Source organism: Saccoglossus kowalevskii, chromosome 9 (assembly GCF_978046115.1).
Source record: "Saccoglossus kowalevskii chromosome 9, keSacKowa6.1, whole genome shotgun sequence".
NCBI lineage: Eukaryota > Metazoa > Hemichordata > Enteropneusta > Harrimaniidae > Saccoglossus > Saccoglossus kowalevskii.
This window is the reverse complement of record NC_140649.1, coordinates 20242380-20255002: the sequence shown is the minus strand read 5'-3', so window position 1 is coordinate 20255002 and position 12623 is coordinate 20242380. Positions and strand designations below refer to the sequence as shown.

The 12623-nt window shown below is 40.0% G+C and overlaps 1 protein-coding gene across 1 annotated transcript; it reads left to right on the top strand.

Annotated features, from left to right (window-relative positions):
- Positions 1-8174: 8174 nt before the first annotated feature.
- LOC100313642 (KLF2-like transcription factor) lies at positions 8175-10897 on the top strand. Its single transcript, NM_001168103.1, is given in 2 exon segments — positions 8175-8359; positions 9026-10897. Coding segments are annotated over 2 exon segments (1071 nt in total). The 5' UTR covers positions 8175-8272; the 3' UTR covers positions 10010-10897.
- Positions 10898-12623: the final 1726 nt, after the last annotated feature.

Here is a 12623-nt window from a genome sequence, read left to right as displayed (position 1 = left end):
ACACCCTCTCTGTACGTCTCCATATGATGGTAGAGCAATACTATTAAATGGAGAAAAACAGAAATTATTTTAATTTCTTATAAATTTATTTTGCAGTGAATGTACTCCTTGCTAGTATTGATATTTTGTAAATGTTTTGGTCACCAGCTTGTTTATCGAGAAAATTATATATTTTTGCCAAATGGCGGTCTTTCTGACAGTATTATGGGACGTTGTTCCTATAAAGATATGATGTAATATTTCAAATAATTAACTCAGTCTGTGATATGGGCTGAAATAATTATGTATCGTCATTGATAAGGTACTTTTCCTAGGACATTTTTGAATAATATTTAAACAACTTTGTAAAAGTGTATTTGGTAACACACATGCAGTTTGTCGTTACCATGGAAATAATCTAATGAATCAAAGAATATTTCAAAGTGATTCATAACGAACCTTCTAAAAAATTATGAGTAGTATTTCGCTTTAATATATATTAATTACATCAGTCGACTGGGCTGCGAATATGTCATGAAACCGACGAAAAAAAACAGTAATCTCCAAATACCTGTTATCGCTATGTGCACATATGGAAGTAGCATCAGACGATTTGTAAACATTGATAAGTTCGATGTTTTAGTGATATCATAGTTTTTCCGTCACCCCCGGCATGTTCATTTTCCCATGCATATGAATACATGCCTATTTTCGTCTTCTAATCGTTCTATCACACCGGTTATGTGTTGCTATTATTAAATTCTGTCGCTTTAATTAGATAATGTCACCCTGCTCTTGGTTTAACCTAGTTTCCACTGCGTGTACATACGTCCCATCTGGTAGCCGACCTTGGATATAAAGTTTTTAATGATAAGAAAAGTCTTAAAAAGTTACGTACTTAATGATGATAATGGCGGGCGATTCAGGTCAAGGAGATATAATGTCTTGTCGGCGACAAACACAAATACTTTAAGTGTTTGTTTTTTAAGTCTTATATAACGGAATGAGGTCGAATTGATCAGTGAGCAAGACACAGAAGTGGCGTATGAGAGGAATATGTAAGGGTCCACGCTGATGAAGACTGGGTCTCACGAGATATGTGTACTAGATTGGGGGAATTGATGGGTTGTTGCAAAAGTGGGTGCAAAAAGACGTAATAACGATCAACCGTGGAAGCGCGACTTGTGTGGCTATGAAGATTTCACTATGATCTCCTGTTATTATACCGATGGTGGGGTGACGTGACTGTTGTATCACAATGCAATGTTCATCGACAAAATCACCCCTTACTAATTCTAGTATATAAACGCATAGTAGCCATCGCACCATCGTATGGCAGGATCGCCTAGAACGTGTTCCGGAATTTTTATTGCCATTAAAACGTTTATGAAATCTCCGGCATATATCATGGCATCGCAGCTGATTGTGTCACCGTATTTCATCGTTTCATCAGCTGCAATGAAATGACAGCAACACCAACGCTAAGTCGACTGATAATACTCGATAATACACTACTAATTCATATACCAGCGCTGTTGGCATGTTGACAAGTGGAGGATATTTGTTTGTCAGGCGCGGACAGGTTCGGAGATCGATTGTTTATACACACAGTGCATTTTGACCATAGACCTTTCTAAGGTCTATGTTTTGACGCACCTAACTGCATTTCACGTTAGATCATGTCGTAATGCCATTAAATATATGTATGCACTGAGGAACCATATTCCATGTTTGGGACTACGTGCTAGGACTCACTTCATAATTTCGACATCAACTGAACTACCAGGCCCTGTTGGCCCGATATCCAAACAACCTAAAGAAAATATTACCCAAAGTAGCGTTCTTGAAGAATCGAGATTGATGGTCACATGGTCTATACAAACAAATTATAGAAAATATATATTATTATTATGTCTCTAAATACATTACGGGGAATCAGTCCCAGTTAATTACATACAACGAAATGTACATGTAATAGAAATCAAATAAAATTACGTGGCGCCTTTGTGGCAAAGTAACAGTAAAAATATTCAAAATTACGATAAAAATCCGTTCACGTAACACCATTCAACCAAACACTATATCATGAGGAATGTGAGTCGATGAAAGATTTTTTTAATTGTATTTACTTTATAAGTTGACGAGGGTGCAGCACAATGACCTTTTTGGCATTCCGTTGCTCACCGCAACAATTCACACCCACCCCCCCATAAACTCCTCAATAAATTAATACATGAATTCTTTTGGATGTCGCTTTACCGTTCAATGTTACATATACTAGTACTTCATTTTTTTCAGACTAGGTTAAGCAATTTTGTTTCAGTTTATACGAACTATACTAGTTATATTTTGGTTGGGAATGTGCAGTCCAAAATCTCGCGTGACTTAGTGTGAATGATTATTTTTTATCCCAGGTGATGACGAACACATTAATGGATGTGATCATTCTCCTTCCCAGAGTTCCTTGCGGTTAGATCGTCGAAAGTATATATTCGTAGAAATAGAACTCTGCATGCCTGGGAGATTGAGATGAGATGGAAAAAGTAATCGAGCTCACACAATCAGGTTCACGTCCTTTATATATGATTATTTGATCTCTAGAAATATTAGACAGCATTTTAGCTCTGGTAACAAAAGAAATACTTTGGAGTTTAAATAAGACTATTTGTATACCCGGGCCCCCATTTTCCGTTCGGGGCCCGTCGTGTTTGCGCTGCCGACTTTTCTGCTACTTTGGTCACGGTCCTGGTTATGGACAGATTGTGCCTGGTACGCGCGCATAATCCATAAAAGCCCTTTTGCTGAGGATAGACATTAAATAAATACGAACAGGTTGACGATAGGTCAGTGAGATTACCTTCGTTCGATGCGCTGCTGAGCATGCGCACACCAATTAGCTATGTGCACATCAAATAAAGAGATTCCGACCACATGAGAATATTGTCAAAAGTCTATAACTTATGTTCATTATTTTTGCTTGAAAAATTAATATATCGGCATTGATACGAATCATAATATTTTTATACATTAAAAAAAAATTACATTTGAATTTAATGATTTTCTCTATTATTTCCGCTATCATTATTATTGCGGTGATTTTTCTACCACATTCCAATGTACATATGCTAATTAGTGATAAATTTGAATTCGGTTTAAACACGCTAAATATACAATTATAAAATCAAATTATTCCGATCTCAGAATAAGAATGCAATTTTAGCGTGTGGTGGACATAATGCATGGATAGCTAATATATAATAAAATCGATGGTATCATATTAACTCTACATATTTGTAATCGCGTTAACTATATATCAAACATAAGCTATTTCATCGCAATTCGTAATATGCGGTAATCGATAGCGATCATTTTGCCGTTCCTCTCCTTGAAGAATACCATTGGACTTCTTAGCGTGGGCGCCCATTGTCCGTGTGGATTGGAAATGCGTCTGGTGTAGGTTGGGTAGTAAGGTGAGGGTGCGCCTAAGTTACGACTGAGTGGAGCATGCGTAGAACTTTCAACGAGAAAGATGCAGTGATTTGCATAATCTTCTCTGTCAATCTATTTTAATCAGTCTCGTCGTTAAGCCTGTAGAAAAACAACGACACGCGTAGCTGGTTTATCGTCGCATTTTTATTAATATTTAGCACTTTTCTAGGTACAAAATTAACCTTGCAACATTTGAAAATATGCACACACCAAAAAAAAAGTCCAAAAATATGCCACGAACTTGGGTCTCATCCTTAAGACTGGCGTTTCACCTCCGCCATTAAATTGACTTTTCAAACATGGAACTATATTCACAGTCGTTAATTGAAACCTCGTATATGACTCGGTTCCGTTCAGTTCATGTCTCAACGAGCCCAAGCCGAGTCACGGTATATGGACGTTGTTACGAAAAAGCAACCCAGTCACCAGTATGGTAATATAGCTCACCGATTTACTAACTAAATAGCAATGTTCATTTCAGTTTACTATTACAAACTTACAAAATATTGATATTTTGTTTGCAAAACAATGAGCTATACTAGCGTACTGCTGGTTAGGTCTCTTTTTTGTTCATATTAAGAGGTGGGCCATTGGGAACTCCGGAGTGCTCAGGTAAATTTGGAAAGAGAAAATTTAGAAAATCTACAAGAAAAATTACAGACAAAAAGTATATTTACAAAGAAGAACAACCATGGAGGAACTAAAACCAATCGTTCCCAAAAAATATGGCTCAAAACCATCTATCATCTTTTCTCACACAGTTCATTTTTAATCATGACCAACCCATATATGAATGAGCGAAGGAAGAACCACCATCATGAAATAGTTCAAATGTGTGGGAGCAATTGAAGTTAGCATACGTCGAGTCGTATAGGTGACATAACCATGTCAATGGCCTCATCTGTCACTGACTGGGCGATTTCTATACGTGGGTTGTTTGCGAATACGGTACATTAACTGCACACAACGACGTAAAGTGGTTAACAACATAACCAGTACGCACAAAGTACTACTCTACGTAAATGCCAGCACTTTTACGTCACTGGCCAAGAAGGCCTTGAAAACGGGCGCTGTTCGTTTCAGTTCACGGGCAGTTGTCAAGTTGTCCACGTTAACTTGAAGTACTTCTACGATAGTAATGTATTGGTTTGTTGATCGTGGTGGATCACAAACGACTAGGACAGACTCAATGGATAGCCGTTCCCGTTTCAGTCGTTCCCGCCAAAAGAAAACGCAGTATAACCGAAAGCAGTCGTATATTCAACCAGTTTCCTCTTTAGAATCCGAGCCATAACAATAACTGATTAAAATGACGAAACATTTTTAAACTTATCGAATTTAATTCGAATTTAATTTAAGCATTTACCAACTTGAAGTAGCTTTACCCCAACTACCTACCATTGCCATACATTTTCGGTTTTGAGAGAAATCAGCTACAAACACAGTCACAGACCACACACTGATGTTTGACCTTTTCAGGTCGCCCACACATTGAAGCCCGATCCTTCAAGTAGCCGCAATAAAACAGGGCCACGTTGGTATTTTTTCCCCCGAGAGAAACGAACGAATTGTAACTAGAAATGTTATAGAAATAGCTGTCGTTTTTTTTACTCGAAAATGTTCAATGATTTTACTAGTTTTTGGAAAGTGATAGTCCCGATACCATTCTGCTTCTCGGTAAAGGTGGGGGTTTTCGAACAATAGAGCTAACATTGAAGCTAATGGTCACGACGCGGCGTCCATCCTAGCATGACACAAGCATGATGATCATGGTGATGTCTCTTAACACTACATCAGTTGCAAATCGTAATTATTCATAAATATAACAATTTTTCACACAGTAGATATCATGATTATTTGTATGTGTTTTAAAATTTCATTTTTTTGCCCAAAAAGTTAATGCCGTCATTGAATGTCAGAAATTCCGAAAACACAAACACGACTGTTTTGACGAAGTTCAAAATAAAGTTTTTGATCTTTTTTTGTCAAAAATATAATCTCACTTCATCCACCCAATTAATTAAACCTTTATTTGGCTTTTTAAAAACTGAATAAAGATCATCAAAGAGTGTAAAGGGAGCATAAAACGGCCTTAAGACGGGAAATAAATTCAGAACTGCTCAACATTGGCATTTTAGACGAATGTCAACAATATTAAATCATCATCATCATCATCATCGTCACTACTGGTGACAGGGGAACTACTGAAGTACCGCAATACCACACCTATCAGTATGGTAATCGCCTGGAGAAAGTGGTTAGAAGTGGTAAAAACCAAAATGGGACGTTAAATTAATAATGTGCCACTTTCCGGTGAGTAACGCACCTGCCGCGATATTTCAACATTTGACGTGGGCGACGAGTGAGGTACTGGTCATTCGTTTATATGAATTATACTCCTATACACCGATTTATATGACAATATCTCGGTGAACATTATTATCCTCGGGGGCGGAGCTACGTCACGGACGTTCTACGTTGCTAAGACGCGCACTACTGTACCACGTATTTCTAAGGGCTTTGTGCGCGCTGCTGTGGAACGCCGGTGGAGCCGGTGAAAACTCGAGAAAACAACACAAACTCAACTTTGAAGTAATCCTGAACAACCAAATTCATATATGTTACACACGTAGGGCTAATCTTATTACACTGTTCAGGGGACTCTCAACAACCATCGCAAAGTACCGTTTTCTCAGCCGTTTTCTGCGACTGTTTTGTCTTTGTTTTCACCGCGAGGGTTGCCAAGCGGTAGAAAATGCCCGGATGTCCGCCCCCGAGGATAATCTTATGTTGAGTTATTAAGCATCCTTATTTGGGGATGCCCGGTGGCCGAGGGAAAGACGTGTAGTGGCGTGTAGCTAGGCGATTAGGTGCCGTACGCGAGCGCCGGTTCGAGTCACGCACGCAGTACGTGTTTACTATAATTAGACATAGTCTTTACCTTGCCGTTTATTCGGTGTTATTTGCTTACTTTTTTTTTCAATCCACTGAATCAGTACACAGCTTGGCGGCACTAATCTATGGTCGTACTGATATCATGCATATGACGCTGCTTTAGTTTGGATGGTGATGGGTGGGCTAGAGAATTTAGGAAATCATATGAATTTCTTGATTCAAAGAAAAAGATGAAATAACAATTTCAATAATTGTTGTAATCGATCGGTGATCGATACGTTTATTTGGTTGAATCAGACGTATACTGAAGGTGAATTGATGTAAAAGAGTGGGGTGAATAAAAAATTGTCACTCACGACATTTTTTTTATATTCCACTCCTCCCTCTACAGAACTTCTCCGGTAATCGTGTGTGTGTGTATGTCACAGTGATTAACGCTCCGGGCTCTGTCAATGTGTTACATAATTGTCATATTGATGGAGGGGTGGCGTTTAGAACAGAATACATACATGAACATGGACAATGTTAAGCAACGCGACAAGAATTGATTTGGCATAAGAACAGCCATGCATACTTTAAAATATGGTTAAAATGGTGCATGGGTGGGGGAGGGGGCTATGTTTATTAAACTGTCGTCACACAAAAAATCGCAGCCATAAACTGACACGCCGCGGTCGTTGACCCTCACGCGTGGGCGCAGGACCTATTTGCGGCGACAATGTCGCTACACTGAAATTCCCGATGATCGTTTTAGTACATTATAATTAAAAGCAATAGGTGTGATATACGGAAGTGACTGAGAAACTCGACTATAATGTATTCTCCGGATTGTCGAACCAAGCGATATTTTCATCGTGGTCAATATACCCTTGAGTGACGACAAGGAGAACAGCGTGTACAACCACTCCAGTGCACCAGTGAACTATGTACATTTGCTGGTACAGTGGTTTCACTTCCGCGTAACGGTAAAACATCATCGTTAAAAATGTCGAATCATTGGTTATCGCGGAGATTCAACAGTTGGGAGAAAATAATTGTGTAGTGGAGATTAAATAAAATCAAAAAAAAAATCAATGATTAACTGATTTTATAATATTGGGAAAATATATCTCATGCACTTACATACAACAAACGTAGACGAAATAATACAAACATTAAATCATACTGATATTCAACACTAAATGTGAAATACTTGTATATATTTTACATGGAGAAATATTTTACTGGTTGGCTCCCACGGTATGGATATTACTAGGAACCTGGACGAAATACGATACAACATGTCACGAAACTGACCCACAGCTACGGGTGGATTCTATTTGTGTCCTCGGGTATTACATGTACACTAGTATCATATTCAAAGCGATATTTTGGTCCGTTTTTCTCTCTCACCGCGATGTTGACTGAGTCATCACGAGGAAATCTCTTTCCCTTATATACCCATTCTAAAATTAGAAGCAGAACCCCGGAATTAATCATTATCTGTACGTATGCACGCGATCCGGATGATAGTATCCAGAAATCCACACATACAACCCCTGACCTCCTCTTACCAAATATGGCGAATATTTTAATCACCTTTGACGTCATTGTACTCATGAATATTCAGTGAATCGTTACTCATTGTGTTTATTTACATGTCTCCCTGACGACGCACGATGTGAACTGCCAGGCACTGAGCTGCTCACTGAACGCCGGATGACTGTGCTCGGGAAGCTTATATAGGAGCTAAAAATAGAACGCGTCGCTGATTGGCTGAGCGCAAATATGGGTAAGACGTATATTGCGGAATTCCGTTGATATTGTCAAAGCGTGTATTGAACGACACATACCTTATTTCGAATTGGAGGAGAGAGCACGGTTTTTTTTTATCTGTAGTCTCCTTCGCTTATTTTCGACGGCGATCAACATGACGACTATATTAGAGATGAACACGGCGACGAATTTTATGAGGACGGCGAATATGAATTTCAGTGACTCGTCAGACATTGTGAATGTAAGTATATACAGTATAATATATATTTTAAAAAAAAGTGTTTTTGAGCTGAATTGATGCTCGCATGTTGCTGCAGTCATGCTAGTTTGAGTTCCATGTTGCAGTGTTATGGTTTGGCACAGTCCCCCCCCCCTCGGGTTCAATGTCATTTTGGGACATGCAATGTTCTATCTACACGTGTTATTTATTTTTGAAACGCGTGATCTCTGTCGAGCGTAGGTTTTCGCTGTGATGCTGGGTTTACATCATGTTTTGTAAACCATACCTTGTTAACGTTCCGTGGAATCTTACGTGTCATGCTTCAAATTAGTCTAACTACTACGATATGATCATGCAGCGCCGCCGTGGCGTGTTGCCTGTGTGACATTTCGTGTCGTTACATTCATAAACAAAACCGCGGCAATTCTGAAATCTGGCGACGTGTGTCTGCGAGTGCGAGTTTTGTATTGGGCCATAGTGTCTTGTCATAAAACATTTTCACAGATTGGATTGAAAAGGAACAATTAGCGGTTAATTAACTAAACATACATAGGAATATTAGCTGTATCTTAAATTATGCATGCGTGTGGGTTTTTTCTATTTTAACCACAAACATTCAAACCCTGGTCGCAAATCCCCAAAATCGCCTTATATATTCATATCTATTTTTGTTTACTTTTTTCCCAGGTCTGGCAAGATGTGGAGACATTCCTGTACGGTGACCTGAACGGGATGTCGTCGCAGAGTGACACTGTGAGGTACGAGGCTCGAAGTCCTGGTGCCCTCAGCGACTCGACCGCCACCAGTGGGTCAGGTTCCGGTCTCGACACTACCGAGACATACAACGATCTTCTAGATTTGGATTTTATACTCAACAACACGGTGGAAAACAAACTGCCCACGTATGACAGTTGTGTTAACGGCACAAAAATCAAACAGGAACCCGGGCTGGCTGACTTGTGCATTCCAGACTTTAGCTCTGCTTTTACCGATTTACCAGACATTTCTGACAATTTAACGAATATGGGTCATCTTCCAGTCTTCGCACACAAAGAATACACGGAACTGCAGACACCAGCTCAAAATAAGGTGATATATCCAAAGAATACTGCTGGCTACAATATGTTGCATTTGCCAAGCGGACACATGTCACCTCCCGCCTCGCCAAACAGCGGCATGATATTGGAACCCCCACAGAAACGCGCATACTTCAAGCAGGAACCAACGAGCCCATCCGTCTCGATAGCGATGCAGATGCAAACATCGCTCACACCACCCTCATCACCGCTGCTGGACTTACTCATGAATTCCCAGGCGCCGTCTTCGCTCACTGTGGACGGGCTCGGTGCAACGCAGTCCCAACAAACCTCGAAAAGGAAAGGCCGACGAAGTTGGGGGCGAAAGCGTACCGCAAGTCACACATGTACTCATCCAGGGTGCATTAAAACATACACCAAGAGCTCGCACCTTAAAGCCCACCTTCGGACTCATACTGGTGAAAAACCGTACCACTGCAACTGGAAAGGCTGCGGCTGGAAGTTTGCACGATCGGACGAGCTCACGAGGCACTACCGTAAACACACCGGGGATCGTCCCTTCCAGTGCCATCTGTGTGAACGCGCTTTCTCGAGATCAGACCATCTCTCGCTTCATATGAAGAGGCACATGTAAAAACGTGTCGTTGAACTATGTACAAACTATAAAAAAAAACACACTGCCATAAGATGGCTGAACAATCATCGACAACACGTATCGAGAAATCGTACAAAGTCCGGCAATAGTGTCATCATGAAAGGCTGGCCTTAATATGGCATTCTCGCCGGGGCCCCACCGCTGGCTGGTTGGGGTTGACTGCGCAGCCGCGGTCTCCGACTGGAGAGCGCGGGACAGTTCTTGCGTAATATCGTCGATGAATTGCTCGACACGTTCACACAGTACTGCTGCCTATGAACTTTTTTTTTATGAACTTACAGATGAACTATCTCACTTAATTCAAAATTTTTCGAAAGTATAAATATATATGTATATTGGCAATTTTTCATAATTAATAGTTTTGAAGCATTCTAGAGTAAAACTTGATATAAGCCGACTAGATTATTCAAACAGGGATTTTCATATAGGTGCTGCCTGAGATTTCAGATATTTTATATCGCACAGTTAGTATAGTGCAATAAAACAATTAAATTCAATGGGAACGAGGCTGGGTTTACAATATGTAAATGATCTTTGATCCGGTCATCATCAACAAGTTTCATTTTATATTGCCTTCTACATTGCCTTCCGAGGTCTATATAGTACTCGTACCCAACGTCTGAAGAAAAAACACTTCCCCGTATCCCCTGCTGATGGCCACACCTCGGCCATATCGGATCATTTCAGCTGATATTTCAGTCGCACTTTCAAGTTGTCGACCGTTTACCTCCATGCTGCATGTGACATTCTATTCTTATTATGAACTTCAAGTTCTTGTATAAATGATCTTTTTAAGTATATTTATGTACAGTATATATGTATTGAAACTTTTTATAATGAAGGGTATTACAAGAAAATGTCGAAACTATAAATACAATTGTCTTGCGTGTTTATTCCCTCATGATATACCCCCGTTCCAGACAACCATAAACATTTCCTGAAACTCGGATTTAAAAACAGATTACTGGTACTATAGATACATCTTATCCCCAATTGATATCACTGCATTGTGAAGTCTTCACCGACCCCATCTGTCTCTGTATATTTTCTCCGTTTCGCTACCGAAAACAATCTATTTTTCGGTAACGAGAAAACAGACAGAGGCAGTCGGAGTACGAATATTGAGACACGCGAGGACCCCAAAACCATCGTGCAGCCAATGTGCCGATACGAAATACAATGTAATGTTATTGCAATCATGGAGCTAGCTCGATGCTGTATGTACAATCATGAGGCAGCCTTGTCCTTGTCAACAGCGCCCGCTTCAAGTATTCACTACAACCTGGACGAAATCACGTTTCTTCACCCAGGGGGGGGGGTTAACTGATTTCAGTAAGGTTTTAGCTCCCATAAAGAACGCATTATATTGTAAAGGCGAGATGCGTGTGAATGGTATGCCAATGCAGCGAGTTCCAACCCTGGGAGACTGAAGAATGGATTCCTTTAGTCTCCCTTTCTGATGAAAGAGAGCATTCACAGCATGCGACGAGTATTGTATTGTTCTATTCTTTAACCAACAACAGCGTTTCAACAGGTTCTTGAGATCAAGTTGAAGAACAAAGAACTAGGTCACGCATTGTAATATACATGTACTAGTAACTTCGTCTTCAGCCAGCCTCTGCCATGACGTCCGTCAGTGTGCAGGGTCTATATAAATTTCAGGGTCATCCGATTCAAAGATCAGTTTATCTGTTGAAAACCTCTGTTGTCATTTTCTATTGGATTTGTCCATGACTGCACTGCCATCAAGGCTAAACGCCATTCTAATGCGTGGGAAAATACTGGCATGTTTACGTCGAAAGCAATAACACTTACTAATACCATGGAGCATTTTTTAAACACTAGACACAGTTGGCCGTGTGAGCCCATAATGCCCATACTGCAATGAATTTGAACACATGAATCCCTGCTAGCTGTATTCAGTGTTCCCGGTTTCCCAAATTGATGCCACCAATCACCCCTGCACGTTATCTGGGAACCGATCATCTTGGTCCAAATTGTATTCAGTTCCGTCTTTATTTGCAAAACCTGGAATTCCAAAGGCCGTTTTTTGTTTACGCTGTGTTTACCTTACCTAAATGAATATTCCGTAAAATGATCGACTTAGACCCATCACATAACAACTAACTGAATATAGTCGATTCCTGTATTCATATACCCAATTTGTTTTATTGTTCTTCTACATAAGACATTCGAGGATTTAATTTGAAGTTAATGTCCGTTATATTAAATTATCGAACTTTCACTGCCGCCATCGACGCCGGCAGATTCTATAAATTGTATTTTTCAACGTAAAGAACTGACGTAAACACATTATAATTCGAATCGATTTGATACGCGATTCCAATAATCTTGACCACTGTGTCTGTGAGTCCTTACAGACATTTGTAGATTAATCTTTAAGTTAACTTAAAAAGAGAACTTGACCTTGTTTACCCTGCTGTTAAGTTGCTTGATAGAACATGTCGAGCGCCCCCACTTCCCTATCCGTCCGGCGATGGCGCCATCACAAATATCTTTTCGCTGGTTCTCGGCGTTCCTTGCGAATGGTAGGACGCAGGTAACTGTTCTCTACCATCAGTCCAAGACATCA